At 41.7% G+C, this 16,852-nt stretch overlaps 1 protein-coding gene across 1 annotated transcript in view; it reads right to left on the bottom strand.

The window, feature by feature from the left end:
* LOC102779545 (neuropilin-1a-like) overlaps window positions 1–14,858 on the bottom strand; it is a 104,927-nt gene extending 90,069 nt beyond the window's left edge. Inside the window, exons 1-2 of the mRNA XM_087831757.1 lie at window positions 14,043–14,858; window positions 12,955–13,129 (exon numbers count right to left, since the gene is read on the bottom strand). Coding sequence (XP_087687883.1) covers window positions 12,955–13,129; window positions 14,043–14,136 — 269 coding nt within the window. The 5' untranslated portion in view covers window positions 14,137–14,858. The remainder of the gene's footprint in view (window positions 1–12,954; window positions 13,130–14,042) is intronic.
* Window positions 14,859–16,852: the final 1,994 nt, after the last annotated feature.

Raw genomic sequence — 16,852 nt, 5'->3', positions numbered from 1 at the left:
AATTCGTGCATATATCTGTGTGCTTTTGCTTATGCCTCCCACACATTTCCGTCTGTTTATCATCTGCCCGCAAGATGTGTATGCATGTGTATGTTCTGCCTGCGTGTCTCATTCAGAGGTCACTCTGGATGTTTCTACCCAGACAGATACAACACATTCCTTTACAAGCTAAAGAAGAAAAAGGCTGTTGTCCATCCCGTGACTGAACTGCCATTCAGACTGCACTGAGGGCTGGTTCCCTGTTACGCATATTTAAAAGCCTCTCAAGCTGCTCGTCCTCCCTGAAGGGGGTCAAAACACAGTTTGACCCCTTGACTGACCTCTAACCCTCATATCCCGAGCCTGACCTGTCCTGACTGAAGCACGAGGAGTGAAGTCGTTACGTTTGGTGATGAGTAGTGCGGTCCCTTTGATTTTTATGCATTTAACAAACAAATCACAAGGATTCTTTTCTCTTTCTAAAGACATGTCTGGGAATCCTATTGTAGAGATGTCTCAAAGTTCACACAGGGGCATTTTTACACCACAGCCAACTGCTGGGCCAGACCCCGTTTTCCCTGAGAGCTTTGCTGAAGGGTGAAAGCTGCTCTGGCTGGACTTCAATCCAGAAAAACTGTCTTAAGTAGATTCTTATGTGCTGTCAGGAACAAATAATCCAGAAGTAAAGGGCAAAAATGAAGAGACTGTGTATTGCATTTGTACAAAAATACAGAGCAGCAGATTTCAACTTTGATTGCAACACAATTCGATGTTGCAACCAACATTTCAGAGAAGAGTCCTGCGTATCAAAACAAACCTGAATAATCACTTAAGCCGAGCTGAAACCTGAAAACCTCTTAAGATTTAAAGGAAGCCATATCCAACCAGCACCACGTGAAATATAATCCTAAAGGCGATGCTTATACTTAAACGCTTCTTCGGATAAAAATCACCAAACTTATTCAACCCATCCAGCAATTTATGAAACATTTATTCACTACCATCTGTCATTTTAGTGCTTACTGTGTATCAGATATATTGAAATTAAACAGAAGATTAGATAACAGCCAATGGAAGCTTGAAGAAAAAAAAAAAAGAGTTCAAAACAAGCTTTATCGTCACCGTTAAATCCAGCTGTTTACGCTGATGGATGCCCTCTGATGCCCTCTGATGTATAAGTGTGTGAGTGTGTGTTGCTTTGACGACATCTGGAGTGTATCAGCGAGTGTGTCCTGTAAATCCTGTGATTGCAGCTGTGTGTGTGTGACATTGTCAACTAGGTTGCCCCTTTCTCCCCCCCTGCAAGCTCTCTCCCTGCTAATCTGCTCGTTAAGGATCTAATCTGACATGTGTTTTCATTTGTGTGTGAAAGTGTGAGTGTCTGTCTGTGTGTGTAGTTCACTGATGAGTCCACAATGGCTCTGATTACATTCACAACATATTGTTAGTTTTATTGCGCGCGCGTGCGTGTGTGTGCACGCACTTGACTTTGTGTTTGCTTAGCTGGTATGTGCGCTATTGTTTAACGCCTGCCTTGATACAGTCAGTGTGAATCAGTGTTTCCATATGTGAGAGCTGATTCACAGAATTCGGGGCCTGTAATTGTTTAAAAAAGGCAAATCTAAACAATATTAACTTACATAAGAGAAACAATAGCGGGATTCAGAGTTCACCCTTCCTCCTATTACACAAATATTTGCTGCTGAAAGAGAGAAGTCAGCTGGTGAAAGTCTGTTTGTTCGCCAGTGTTTCACCTCTGTTCGTACTGTGATCTAAATGGTGGATGTCAATTATTGCATTCACAGCTAAATAAATTCTAAAAACCTCGCACCAGCCAGATCTGTAAATCTAACTGTCAGTTATTGTAAAGTGCTTTCATTCGGTGTGTTTTTCCTAAAAGAAATATTTATTTTTTCTTTTAAGGGCCTCAAAAAGATCCAATCAACCAAACAATCACCGTTAAATAACTCAAAGCTCTGAGTTCTTTGATTGAGGTGTCTCATTATGCTCTTTGTAGAGGTTTCCTTGTTTTTTTTTCTGCATGGCTTTATTTTGAGTGCAGCGTGTCCTTAAAGCTGTCACATATTTTGCATGATTCCTATGAGCTTATCAAAACTTCTAAATCCTTCATAATCTTATAAATTTAATCTGAAGCTCCTAATTAGGAGGCATGAAAACAGAAAACTCAGTTTCACCCTAGGTTGTCAGGTTAGTTCTCTCATGGCTTGCAGTTAATGGATAAATGAGATCTTTGAGAAGTTACGTGCAATATCTGGTAAACAACAGAGATAAGGACTCTCTGTTTTCTGGTTGTGTATGCACACGTTTCTATCTAAGGCCACTACATCTCACAGACCCTTTTTTAAGAAGCCGATTCTTACACCTTCGCAAATATCGTCTCCTATGATAATGCGGTTCAGACAAAAGCAAATGCTGGTAGGCTGTAATTTGGCCAGCTATCGTTTTGTGTTTGTTTTTTGTCAAACAGGGCCGAGAGCTCAGGTTGCACACGGTTTAAAGTTCACCATCATTTGTCAAATCAAGCAGAGAGGGAGAGCATATGGCGAGCAGGGGAGAACGTGGGCTGAAAACATAGCAAGTGCACACCGAGTTCACAGGGAGAAGAGAGCAAGACGACGGACAGAGAAAAAGAAAGTAATGTTAGGAGGCGACTGGATCAAACAAGTGACAGGACAGCCTGAGGGTGGAGGAGGTGGAGAGAAACAGCGAGAGGTCTGTCGCTGAGGTCAGGATCAGACTGACCGTGCCAACCAGCATGACGCTCGCTGTCTCTCTGAGTATATTGGCGCCCTCCTGATCTCTTTTTCATCCTTCTTTGCTTTAATCACTTCACTCACTAACCTTTGGCTTAATCTTCATCTCTTCTTATGAAGCAGATTTTCCCTTTTCTATAAAAAGCTGAACGTTTTTTCTGACCACACAGGATTAAACGATCAAACTTCAGTCCTCAGTGTGTATTTCTATTTCTATTGAAGCTTAGTGCTCATTTTTAAAAAAGGAGAAAGAAAGCATGCAGTTATTTTTATGATTGCAGCTATTGTTAGATCTGTAGAAGGAACATTAAGTCTTTGTCTCTGTATCGCTGGGGATCTCTCAGCATGCAATCACGGTGTTGGTTGCCTGCTTCGGCGTCCGTCGCTCTCTGTGTAGCTACCACGCAACTCTACCGAGGCACGCGAGTCCACTGCTCCCGGGGCCTCTTGTTGCCCCCATCTGCACCCACAGACATCCTGCAGTGCTGAGGGCTGTCAGGGGCCACTATGAGATTGGCTTTACAGTCAAAAACAACCAGTCAAACCACTGCCAGACACGGATGTGTAAAAGGAAAGCTTTAAGGTGGTCTGCTTTACAAGTTGAAATAGTCCCGGTGTGCCTGCTATTTTTACAAATGTACTCGAGAAATCACAAATTTGTTTGTGCATTACTGAAAAAAATGGAAATGATATTACATAAGACACTACAACTGTTCATTCAGAATGCAAACACGATGACGCTGACTTAATCCTCGTTGTGCTTTAGTGCTTTAAAGTTACACATAGAAAAAAACACAAAAACAAACAGCTAAATTGTTTTTGAAGGCTCCCGCCTCGATTTTTTGGGCCACAAGTCACTCGTGGAGTGACAGCAGCACATTCAGCCTTCCTGTTTTGTGTGGTCGCTGTGGAGCTGAAAAATACAACCATCTGGAAGGGAGGCTTTTATTTTTCCTCTGAAAATGGCAAAGTCAGAGTGAATGCTGAGAATTCAGAGCGCCGGGCGGGTGAAGCGACGCCTCGGTCTAAAGCCGCAAAACAAAGGATGACATTCAAGACGACGCGTTTTGATGTGGTATAAACGCACACTTTCAGAAGAGGAGGCAACAAAGTTCGTTCAAATGTATTCATATATTCGGTAAACACCCTTTTATCCACTAATCGTGTCATGCTTCTCTCAGTCACCCAGTCGCCTATATGTAATGTTTCATCAAAAACACTCATATCTTGCCAATCATTTGTCAATCTATCCATCCATTCTGACATTTATTCCCATCACACTGAATTCCATCCTTTTATCGGCCCATCCATAAACGCGTGCGTCCATTAATCTGATTCTACCATCTATTTTCTACCAGGGTTTGTTTCCTGTGGAGGTCCTCAAAGCACCTAATAAAAAGCCCAAACAAGCTTCTCCTACACTCCTTCAGTCTGTGTAACAGTGTCGCTGCCCGTTACACTTTCTTCTCTTATTTTATGTTGCAATAAAGTGTATTTCAGTCAGGACCTCTATAGTCATTTCCATCTGCAGTAATTTATATCTGGCTGCCTAGCTCTGTCCTGGGGCCTCCCTGACCCTCCATTACGGGAGGAGAGCATACCTCCCAGCCGCTCCATGTGCATACATATAAATGGAAAGATGCAGAAGGAGATAGCAGCAGGAAGACCTCAATACAGGACGGAGCAAGTATCAGTAACGACAGACATGACAATGATTAAGTAGGACACACATATAAAGGAAGAAGTGGAGTGAAAATGTGGGTTGCAAAGTGACAATAATATTGTCTCATCTACCTTAAATCTTATATTAACTCTTACTGGTCTTGCCTTAAAGCTATATTAGTTTCGCTGACTCTTTTTTGTTGTTGCCTAAAACACTGGGGTCAACTAAATGAAGCTTATGCATAAGTTCAGTGATCTGCCTGCTTTCCTGGCTGCTTTTGTGCTACGGCTTTCCAATGCCGGACTAGAGCAGCGCAGATCCTGAAGGACCCGTCCCATCCTGGCAACAAACGGTTCCAACTTCTGCAATCTGGTAGAAGTTTCTGCATCATCCAGGCAAGGACAGAGAGACTCAAGAGGAGCTTCTATCCCCAAGCCATCCGGGCCCTAAACCATAACATCCCCCCCCCAACACCACACACGCCCGCCCTCTCACATCATCCATAAGTGACTGAGACAGGACTCTCTTCTAGACACTCTAAACCCACCGGCACAATGTACATTTCCAATTCTTTTAATTTGAAATATGTTCATATTGTCTATTTTGTAAAATGTTCAGATTGTCTATTCTTATTTAATTCACTTTATGTACTTTTGCACAAGTCGAGGAGCGTGTCAGGTTACATTTCGCTGCGTGTTATACTTGTATAACTATGCATGTGGCGAATAAAGAATCACCATCACCATTACTCTAGTCCGATCATCTAGTTGTCCGCCTTCTTTGAGCCAATAAGCCTCAGCGTCGCATGGTTTAAATCTGTGCTCTCCGTCATTTTCACATCCTCCCCATCTCCACCTCAGACACCTCAGCCAGAGCTCTATTCAACCCATAATCTCCATCTTCTCCACCACCACCAGCGTCTCGACTCCGTGGGGTCCCGTTCCAAATCCTATCACCGCTGGGATTCCTTTCAGCCACGATGGGCCATCGGAGTCTAATCCCCAAATACTTTATTTTCTCTATCTTAATAAATCATGTTCAATTCCTCCAAGTGATCTCTCCTCATTGAAATAAATGTTACTGCAAAATAGAAAAGAAACAAGCTTTTCCAATGATCCATTCTTCATTTATTCACATCAAACCGTGCCTCAGCAAAAATAGATATATAAATAAGTGAGACATACTGGGAATAATAATAGAAATGAGAACATGAAATCAACTTTGAAAACACGAGCTCCACCAACCATTACACACGCAACACAAACGCCCTCTAACAGTACGTTTCCATTCGTGTGACACCTCCAGGCTACGAGATGTCGGTCCTGTGACTGTGTCTCTGCTGGGGCATTTTTCTGACTTATCACGAAGCGCTTTGCCTGGAGACAAACTGTAAGGAGCAACTGGTCCTTCCGTCACACTCTGGAGGAACTCTATTTTTCTCCCTTTTCCCTTTTTCCCTCTCCCCCTCCAGCCTCTCCTCTGTACGATGACGAGTTCGCTGTATGTTCCTGAAATGTCAAGCTGCATCAAATTTAAATGTGTTGCTGGGCAGAGAAAAGGGAAAAAAAACCATAGATATCCTTATAATGTTATTTATTATCACGAGGCAGTCCACAAATTGCAGCTGTGATTAACTACTCTAATTATCTTCTTAGCCGTGCCTATACCCTGCTTCATCTCCATCACCGAAAGGAGAGTTTTCACTTGTGTATTTTACACTCGTTTACTTTTTTTTAACCCATGTTAATGCAGACCGATACAACGAACTTGTAGTAAATCACTTTTAAAAAATCTACATGATGATAAAAACCTGGCAGCAGGGTGCATGTGATGTGGAGTGTAACCCAGTTCCAAAACAAAGAACCCCAGTGTTTTTCCACATATGAATCACACTGAAATCCACTTGTGTGTTTATTAAACTGGTGGTGCTGGAAAGCCTTGAGGTCATGTGACACAGCTTTGATAGCTTCCTCTGTTTTGGATTTTCTGCTTCTCTCTGTTCTCTCTAAGGTCAGCATTGTTAAGACTGTTTATAACTGTTCACCAACTGAAACGGCGACTAGCTGAACTTCACAAAATCCCAAATCTGAATTCTCTTTATTTGCACCTTCCTGCTTCAACCAGAATTAAGAGGGTTAGGGTTAAGTAGCTGCCAGGTGCTGCTAATGAAATGCATTTGATTAACTGATCATCATCATCAAGTGTGGGCACCTCTATAGAAGCAGAAGTTTTAGCAGTTCGCTGGTCTGGAGTATTCAGGTTTATTGTGACACATGCCATAATCTTCCCAGGAGTGGATATCTCATCAAATTCACTCTAAATGTTCTTCCTCTACCCACCCCCATTTTTGCACATGTCGAGAAGCATGTCAGGTTACATTTCACTGTGTGTATAACTATGCATGTGACAAATAAAGAACCTTGAACCTAAAGTCAGACCGTTCAGCGCTCAGGGAAACTGCAAAAAATAAAAAAAAATAAAAATCCAAGGGCTTCATCTCAAACTAGAGGCCTCAGTTATGATGTTGAATGTTAAATGTTGTGACAGTGCAATCACAAAAAGACAACAAGTAGGGCTTGTTTGGAAAGGTTGCCAGGTAAAAGCCTCTTCTCTCTAAAAACAACCTTGCAGCACAGCTCAGGTTTGCAAAGCTGCATCTGAACATAAGACTGCTGGAACGATGTCCTTTGGACAGATGAGACCAAATTAGAGATGTTTGGCCTTAATGTGCAGCACCATATTTGGCAAAAACGAAAGACAGCAAATCAGCACAAGCATGGTGGTGGACGGGTGATGATTTGGGCTTTTTACCCCCAGCCATAGGACCTGGCACTTTGCTGTTACTTAATCAACCATGAAGCATACCAAAGTATTTTACAGTCAAATGTGAGGATGTCTGTCCAACAGCTAAAACTTGGCTGATACTGCAGCACATCCTATGCTGCTGTGGTTGGGACAATGATCCCAACCACAGCAGCAAATCTACAACAGAACGGCTGAGAAAGAAAAGAATTAAGTGAAGAAGTGGCCCAGTCGAAGTCCAGACCTCAGAGAGAGCCGTGCATAAACAAATGCCCACAAAGTACAATGACCTGAAGAAAAGTTGTAAGGCAATAACAAAAATCATACAGTAAACAATCACTTCAAGTTACTGCACTGCATCGACATACTTTTTCACAGAACTGCAAAGAGTCATGTGAGTCCCTTTCATATAACTGGAGATGTATTTGAGCCAAATTGGGCTATGAAATCCACGACAGACCTCTTCTCTGTCTCTTCTTTGATGTGGCTGGTAACCAAAAAAATGTTGGTGACAGAAGCAAAACTCAACAAATCTTTGAAACTGTTGTTTCACAAAGAGGCCTCAGAATCGCTTCAGTGCTTTTTTGTATTCAGTGAGTCACGTTCAGTACTCTGTCCTTCCAAACGATATTCACTTACTTGCTATCCGAATGATCAAAACTGAATGAGAGCCCCAGTATGTTGCCTTTAACCTTCCCACTTTTTATGCTTATCCAGGATTTTAGGTTCACATTTTCCCTTTAATCTATCATTTATTTCATTTTATGCGCGTGATTTTTCTTTATGCATTCGGACATTTATCTACATGAAAGAAAGATGAGAGCCGAACAACAAAATTGCTCAAAGACAATATCCATCACTGAAAGGAGATAGAAATGGCAGATTTCCTTTTGAAGTTACCTTTAAAGCATCAGTATGAATGTGCGCTTGAGGATGTGTGGTTTGTGCGTTCAGTAGCAGCGTGCATCGATGTCTGAACACGAGGCTTAATGTAAGCGACAAAGTTTAGGCTGCCTGTGTTTGTGTGCGTGCCGTGTATGTGTGAGGCGCACGCTGTGCCAGTTCAGCCTCATGTAGGAGGCAACAGTTCAGCCAACTCCTAAAAAGATGTCCCAAATTATCCGGCCACCGACGCATGTTCCTTACCCATGCCTCTGCTCTATTTTACCACGCTCCGCGGGGATTCACTTTGTCGGCCACGCTATTTCAGACGTGGACGTGAGACAAGTCTTGTTCTGGTGCGGCTCCAGATTGGCTCCAGAGGAAGAGCCGACGGATCTTAATGTGTCTGAAAAAAAAAGTGTTACTGCTTCTCGTCTGTTCACCGAGCACAGAATTTGTCACTTGAGAGGTTGGGTGATAATTCCAACAACGACCTTTTACTTCCACAGATTGACTGTTTTTCTGAAGCTTGCGACGGCCTCGTGAACCACAGATCCATCTATTTGACCTCAAAGTGCACAAAAAAGATGCTTCCATTTTTATTTCTTTTTAAATAACAGCAGCTTATAATGGTGTGTGTTACACTTATGTCATTTTTCAGATAAAGCTACATTGTCTCCACACTGATGGATCATCTAAATCTAGTGCACAGCTCCTCCCAGATTTCTTTCTTCATGAATCACCCCTGTAGAAAACAGGGCTCACAAACATATATTTTTACATATGCTGTAATTAGGGATCATAATTACAAACCCTGGGTCGTGAGGCTGCACGGGGAAGATATTTTGTGACACAGATGTCGGAAATGTAGCCGCCGTTCGCTCGTGGAACAGCACTGCTATGGTTTCTCTGCTTGGCTAGTTAACTGCAGACATGCTTCACAGCAGTGGAACATGTTTGTTCTGTTTTGGTCCAATAATTTAATTATGGGACTGGGAGAAATGGGCAAGCGGCTACATGCTATGACGGAGGAGGTGGGATTGTCATTCCAACAATGAATTTCAATTTGGAGAGTATCTTAAAATCAGGGATATTTGAGAAACTGTAACCTAAATGCCACTGGCTTGATTTTCCTTGTAGGATTTCCAAATGTGTGTTAGCGAGACACTTCAAACCAGCACTGTGAAGGTGCTGTGAAGGTTACTGATGATTGTAGTGCTTTGGAAACTGAAACACTGGTTGATTAGCAGACAAGTAAGTGACAATAGTTTAATTTATGCCATTAATCAGACAAAAAAAGATGAAAAAAAACACATTTTTGTTCTTTTTAGCTTCTCAGACTGGATGATTTCCTGTTTCCTCTAATAGTTAACTCAATTTGCTCTCTGGACTATTGATTAGACATAGCAGACCATTCAAATGCATCATCTTGGCTTCTTTGAAGATGAAACTGGCAATTTGCACTATTTCAAATTAATCAGTTTATTAGCCAAAATACATTTACTATTGTTGTGTGTTACGAGACCTAAATCAATGATCAGTTTTCGTAGCTGTTACTTGTTGTAAGCTGCCTGCTTCTAGATCGTCTTTCTGCTGAGTAGAGGTAATGTGAATTGTGTTGTAAGCTTATAAACAGTCTGCAGAAACATAATCGATTCAAGTTTAAACTGAGTCATGAGTTTGAGACCTGTCTTTTGGGTTAGGGGGCTTTTTAAAACAAATGTTGATTTCAATTATATTTCACTCGCTAAGTTAGGATCAGGCACCAAAAGGATTAGGTTTATGCAAACAAACTACTTGGTCAGGCGTCAGAGCACTTTGGTAGGCTTTGGCAACAAAAGCACTTGGATGCATTAAGGCAGCAAAGCTAATAGACTAAGGTGAGAAAAACAGTACCGTTTGTGTAAATTGCTTCGTTTCACATCATAAAGCACATGTTACAAAGCTCTGTTTCTTAGCTCACCATATTTACCATTGTATAAATTCCATATTCACTGCGTCCTGCCTGAGGTCTCTTGTATAACGTGTCTTTTTATCTACTAATCGTTGAATACAATAGATTATAAGAGCAAACTAAGCCTGCTAGCTCAGAGCTACTGACCATATGTATTGGACTGATAACAGCTGATGACAGCTATTGACTGGGCTGATAAAAGGTGTTAAATTGCTGTTGTTACAGCTTTTAGTTTCATTTCTAATGGCATATTACTCACTACTGTAAAACAGAGTCTTAAAGTGATACATATACATTTACATATATTTTTTTAACATTTTTAGCTTAAATTATTATTATTAATCCTTTATTTATCCAGGTAAAAAATCTCATTTCCAAGAGAGACCTGGCATCATGGCAACAAAAGTCACATAACACATAGGTATATAACATTTAAAACAAATACAATATCCCATACCAACATGTGTAAACATGATTTTATGAATAATCTAAACTGTTTCTGGGTGATGTATGGCACCTACAGGTGCAGGTTCAGGTGAGCAGCAGCTGTCCCAGGTGTTCTACAACAGGTGTGAAATGCCTCACCCGCCTTCGTCTATCAGCAGAGATTAACGCACAACTTTTCAGACATTCAGTTCACAGTAAAACATTATATTCTGTTCCTGTTTCCACTCATGTCCCCGCCAACTGCCGTATCATACTCCGGCGCTGACGCTGTGCCATCCATCCAGTGAAATAAAACTAAGATATCATCTCAGGAAATTTTTAAGTGGGACCGCAGCGCTGCCAAAGGCTTAAGGCCCCCCTCGACGGGCATATTTCGAAGATTTGACTCGTTCCCAAAAACAACACCGCTCCTGCCAAGTCAGAGAGCTACGAGCTGCACCCCATCATCATCCAACATAAACTCACACAACAAATAATGAAACCAATCAAGGAAAGCGGAGAGGCCCCTAAGTAAACAGCCAAATGACATGTTGAGGTGGCTGCAGGGTGGTCAGGCTGTTCAGCGGGCACAGGCGCGTCAATCATCATGTGGAAACGTTGGCTCTCTTGACTGCGAGACATGGAATCAGGCACGTGTGGCTGAAATGAACAATCCCATAACACTGAAGAGCAACACGATCAATACAGCTCATGCTTCCATTTCCCTCCTGGTTTCACACTTTTCCACCTTTTGGACATAAAAAACTTGATCTTCGTAAAACCTGAACACACTCTGTTGGTGCTTTGCCCGACACCAGAAGCCAGATGGTCTCTAGTTAATATTAAAACCATTTGCTCATGATAAAACCTGATTAAACTGTAATATTTTATTTTACAACTGCCTTATTTCAGCACATTAACCTATGGAAAAGTCATTTAGGGAGACAATAACGTTCAGTTCGAGATCTACTGCAGTGCCAGCCAGCCACTGTCGAAAATTTTATCGCCGTGATTTATTACATTTCATTAAGTACTTAAGCAGCATTATTGCATGCTTATACTGCTCCCTGGGTTATCACACAAAATAGGGTCACTGCAGAATTAGCTTCCAAAGGAGATTCTTTTCAGCTTGTTTGCTTTCAGCACGGTGGACGAGGTATATTCCCCCGAAAGACACACGATATCCACTATCTGTCCCGAGCGCTAATGGTTTATTAGTCCCTTGGTGCTGAAACGTGATCCAATAGTATTGGTGGACCCCATCTGTGAGACAGCGCCGGACAGCTAGTCATGATTTACACAGGAGCCATTTATGGAGCTTTTAAAAAAGGCAGAGGAGCCGACATAAAAACAAGCTTATTTATGGACAACGGCAACACATGGGTTGTGGTGCGGCCGTGCACAATTGAGTGTGTGTTTCTGTGTCACAGAGGGTGGCTTAAGGGTGTCTGCATGGGTGCTTGCTCACAGGTTCTGAACAGTAATTCAAAGGAAAGCACCATGAGACGCACACATGAACGATTCCAGCGTGCGTGCATCATTATAAGAACGTTTTTTCAAAAAGTCGATAACCCAAACTGTCTCCAGTGACAGCGATAAGGCTGAATAGAGCTTTATTTATCTTTTGCTGATCATTTTCACAAAAAGGAAAACAAAAAAAACAAATAAAAGATATAAAATACGAGTTCTCAGGAAACAACATCCCGTCACTTACGTTGTTTTGTCTGACCAGTGCTCCCAAGCTCAAATATATTTCCTTAACTATGATGGAAGACAAAGAAAAGCACAAAAGCTTCACAGTAACTCAAAAACTGGAACTTTCCTAAAGAAATAAATGTTTTTGTTAGATATCAGGATGCACTGGCGTATTCTTTTGTTACTCTGATTCATAAATAGCGCAAGAAAAAGCAGGAGAGGAAGCATGATTACAGATAAACGCATTAACTGACTCGTGTTTATCTTTCAACATCTTCCTCAGAAAAACCAACACAGCAGCCCTTCCACCCATTTTAAAAATCAAATTTGATCATTATTCCAATGCTGCATACAAAAAGGCACACAAAGCGTTTCTCCTTCAAGTACAAACAGGTAAACTCTACTTCCAAATGAAAAGTAAACACACTTTCTCCATTTCAGCACTGAGCAAAGTGAACTTCATTAATCAAAAGTGGATGCAGCCCGTTTTGCAGAGTTTGCTCCCCCCCTAAAATCATGCTAAAAGCCCGTCCAGCCTGCCTCCTTATCATGTATGAATTACTAAACCCATCAAAGCCCATTTCCTCTGAAGTAATTGCCAGCACCTTCAGCGCCATATCTCATCCCTGCACCCCCGTTTCCTGGGAACAGATGTACAACTATCTCCTTGACCAATAGGTGGCACAGTTTCACGCTGTATCCAGGCAGAATTGAGGAGAGAGAGAGCAAAGAAGGGTGGGAGAGGCAGAGAGAGAAGAGCGCGAGGAGTGAACTCTTACTTGCAGTCTCTGTCCTCCAGATCAAAATGCGGATTGAAGTTGATGAGGATCTTCTGACCCGCTTCGGGGGCGGTAATCACCCATACGCACTGCTGGGACGGTGGGTAGGCGCTGGGATAGCCCGGGGAGGTCAGGTAGTCCGCGGCGTGCATCTCTATGCTCCCCCCGCATTTATCTACAACGCAAAAAAAGCAAGAAAGTTGTTCAGTTAGAGGAGATAAATTGACTTTCTGGGCACTGGGCTGCACTGTAATGTTGACTGATTGCGCATTCTGGTGTAAAAGATTTAAGTGCAACCGCAGGGGTGGGAGTGAGGAGGACACTAACAACTCCAGCTTGGGCACATAAATCCAAATATCCAGAGCAGAAATTAAAAAAAGAAATTACACATATTTTTTTGCGCCAATAAACCAGGCACACATTGGAACTATAAATTCACACACTAGAATTCTCTAAAACTTTACACTCGTACACTTTTTTAGAAAAGGTGTTGGATAAAGTGAGGTTCCTTTGCATCCGCGCCATAAGGTGTGATTACGCCCATGAAGGTGAGGTGGGCTGCTTTGCCAGCAATCAGGCAGGATGATTAAATTTAATTTTCTCTCTGAATGATTTAATGAATTGCTTGTAGCCAAGATCATGCTTCAATGACAACAAGCGCCAAGCTCCAAAACGCGTCTCTGAATGGATGAAGCCAACAGACCTCAAAGACAAATTGTTTAATTTTTCTATTATAATAAGGAAACTTATTACAGTGAATTGTTGTGCCTCAGTGACTGTATGTATTAGTTTGCAGCTGCAAGGTAATTTGCGCCTCCGTCGCTATATTATACATTAGTATAATCCGGTTTCCGTGTATTTTGTGGTTTATCCATATTGCCGTTTCCCTTCCATCTGTTGGAGGAATTCTACTGAAAACGGTATTTGCGTGGTCTAACTTGAAGCCTCGCGGACGTGCTCTCAAAGGGAGAGCCGAAGCATAACAGGTGAGCGGCAACAATGGTGCAAAACGATGTAAAACGGATCAACGTTCAGCTAGACTGCCTGTTGTCAAGCCACATGTATTCATTCAACCCGTCAACACCTACCAGTCTGTGTCAACGAAGCAACCAAGAAGACTTGGGCGAAAAGGAACAATAGCAATCCACTACGCATCCTTATTAGATAGCACAAGACAGACATTTCTTTAAAATGAAAAAATAAAGAACATAAAAATAAAAAATAAAAAAATAAAGGCAAACGGGTGGGTAAACGTCCAGAGTTTACGTCCACACAGGAAAAATAACAGAGATTTGTCTCAAAGTAAGAAATCTGGTTGTTGTAGGGTCCCCAGCATCCTGTGAGCTTCAGCAGCAGAGCCTTGCGTCTGTCAGGGAACAACTTGGCATCTCCTGGAAAAAAAATAATCCAAATGCAGAAAACAAGACGAAGAATCAAAAGGAAAAATCCGATCGTCAAAAGTGGCAGCCGTGAGCTTGCGACTCTTGCTCAGACCTCTCACTCCTGACACCAAACGGGAGCGACAGACATACTTCCAAGTGGGAAATGGAAAAAGAGAAATCACTAGTTAAACGGTATTCAGAGGAAACCCAGCCGCGGGGAACATCGGAGCGCCGCTCTCCAGATCTTCACTCCTTATTTCAGCTCAGCTCTTTCTCCGCCTCTCTCCGCTCTCAGCGACTGACTGACCGCCGCAGCAGAAATGTCAGGAAGACGTGAAAGTAACAGCGGAATTTCCACTCCCCAAATTTCTGCTTCTAGACGCCTTGCGCGCAGCCACCAGCGACCGACCGCTACAAAGGGGCTGGAGCAAACTGACACCGGTGCGCCCTCTTTGCGCTCCAAACGCGTGCTCGCGGGAATAAATGCGCACGCAAACTCAGGCTGGCATGTGGGTCTGGTGTAAGGTGAGGTGTGGACAGCGACCATATGAGCCAACGAGAATCCACATCTGACACGTAGTCACGAGGAGAAAAGTATTGGAGGGAGGTTTATTCGGTCCTTTGTTGGCGACCTACATCCCACATTTAATAGTTTGCTCCAATGACCAGATACTTTCATGAAATATATTAGATACTTGAACTGTTAAATTACACGTCTTTCCTCTGAAAATAATTACAAGTATATTGGGGACAAGTCTATTGCATATTTAGTCTATTTTTGTTACTAATGAGGGTGGTTTGGGTGGATGGAAATAACACCGACAAAGACTGAACTTGTTCAGTGAAAAGAGAGCTGACAGGGGAGAGAACTGCGTTATCTGGAGTGTTTTTTTGTTGTTCTTTTGTCTGTTAATATATTATACCCTAATTTTTGTGTTAGTAGTATATACTAATATCTATGGATCTATGCTAATGTATAATAGTATTCAACATATAGTGAAACTTCACTACTGTCTCAGATTAAACTCAAGTCCATTACAGGAGTTTGTGATCACGTCTTTAAAAGGTCTTATCTAGTGAAGCATGACGTCCTACAGTTCCCACAATGCCTTTCATGGAATCCCCAGAGAACATGTCCAAACTGGTAGGAAAATAAATACTTTGAATGAGAATAAGGCAATGTTGACAACGAAAGAGCAACAATAGACCTAAAACAAAGCGCAGGGTCATGGCACACGAGGACAGAGTGTGGAATTTCAGGGGCTATTAGCTATAGCATTCTTGTTCTATTCAAATCGTGGTTACAGTAACAACATTCAGGATAAACAACACTTTAATTACAATAATAGACTCACTGCACTGACTAAACTGTCAATCACAAGTTGACCACAAGACAGAAAACATTAGTGCTGCACTGCTGGCCTCCTGTGATTAATGCATTCATGTTCAGTCCTTTGCACTGGAGTTCTCCAACAAAATTACTTTCATCATTGCACTAGACATTGAGACTAATGAGAATATCTTAAACTTACGACAAGAACACAAACTCCATTTTTCTTTTCTCCAAAAGCTCATGAAGGAGTTAAGAGTACAGACTGAGTCTTTTGGGGGAGCAGAGAATGTGCCCTTTGGATTTTACCATCTAGTGCATAACAGTTACAAAACATGCATGAAGAATAAAAGTCATAGCTCAAACCTCATGACCTTTCTAATATCCTGGGCCTGCAGGAGTCTTTCAGTGGTAAACAGCAGAACAGTCCCAGGTGGAGCTGCCTATAATTAATGAGAGCTTGCTTGTTCAGCACATCATCCCTGGCTAAATAAAGATAAAAATGTGATTATTAGACACTTATAAGAGGGGCTAATTACTCACTGCAGCGTAATTCTGAACAACTGTATGCTTAAAGAAAACACTTTTGCAATCTTCTGCTCTTTGCAAACAAGAGTTTAGTTTCCCTCAACATCAGCGTTTGTCATCCTCGCCGATGAGCTGCTGTGTGCAATTTAATCTCTTCAGCAGTTGCTTAGATTAAGGTCAGTGTCTCTGGAGAAGATTTTAAAAATAACAATAGCAGTAAAGTATGTTTCAAATTAAATGTACACATGCCAGTCTTGCACTTGGGGTTTTCTAGCACTGTGTGCACAATGAATGCTCATGGTGAACAATTTAAATTTAACCTCCTAGGACCTGGTGTCCACATATGCGGACATCACATTTTGGGTTATTTAGACCAAAATACTACATTTTGCTGCTACTGTTCTATCAAATTTTTAAGCAAATATCCTCATATGTGGCTCTTATTTTTCTTAAAAACAAAAATAAGGTAAAAAAATAAATCTGGTAATTCTTTGTTTTTACATTCATCGGGCCCCAATATGCCAAAATATCACAGAGAAATTAAAAATGGAAGAGTTCGGGTCTTAGGAGGTTAAAAAAAAAAAAAAAAAAAAAAAACGTACAACAGCAAAAATGTGAATTCATTTGACTGTTTTAGGGATTTAAGTGGTTAAGTTTT

Source organism: Neolamprologus brichardi, chromosome 18 (assembly GCF_056152115.1).
Source record: "Neolamprologus brichardi isolate AB-2024 chromosome 18, ASM5615211v1, whole genome shotgun sequence".
Classification (NCBI taxonomy): domain Eukaryota; kingdom Metazoa; phylum Chordata; class Actinopteri; order Cichliformes; family Cichlidae; genus Neolamprologus; species Neolamprologus brichardi.
The sequence above is the reverse complement of the archived record's forward strand: the minus strand, read 5'-3'. Positions and strand labels throughout refer to the sequence as shown.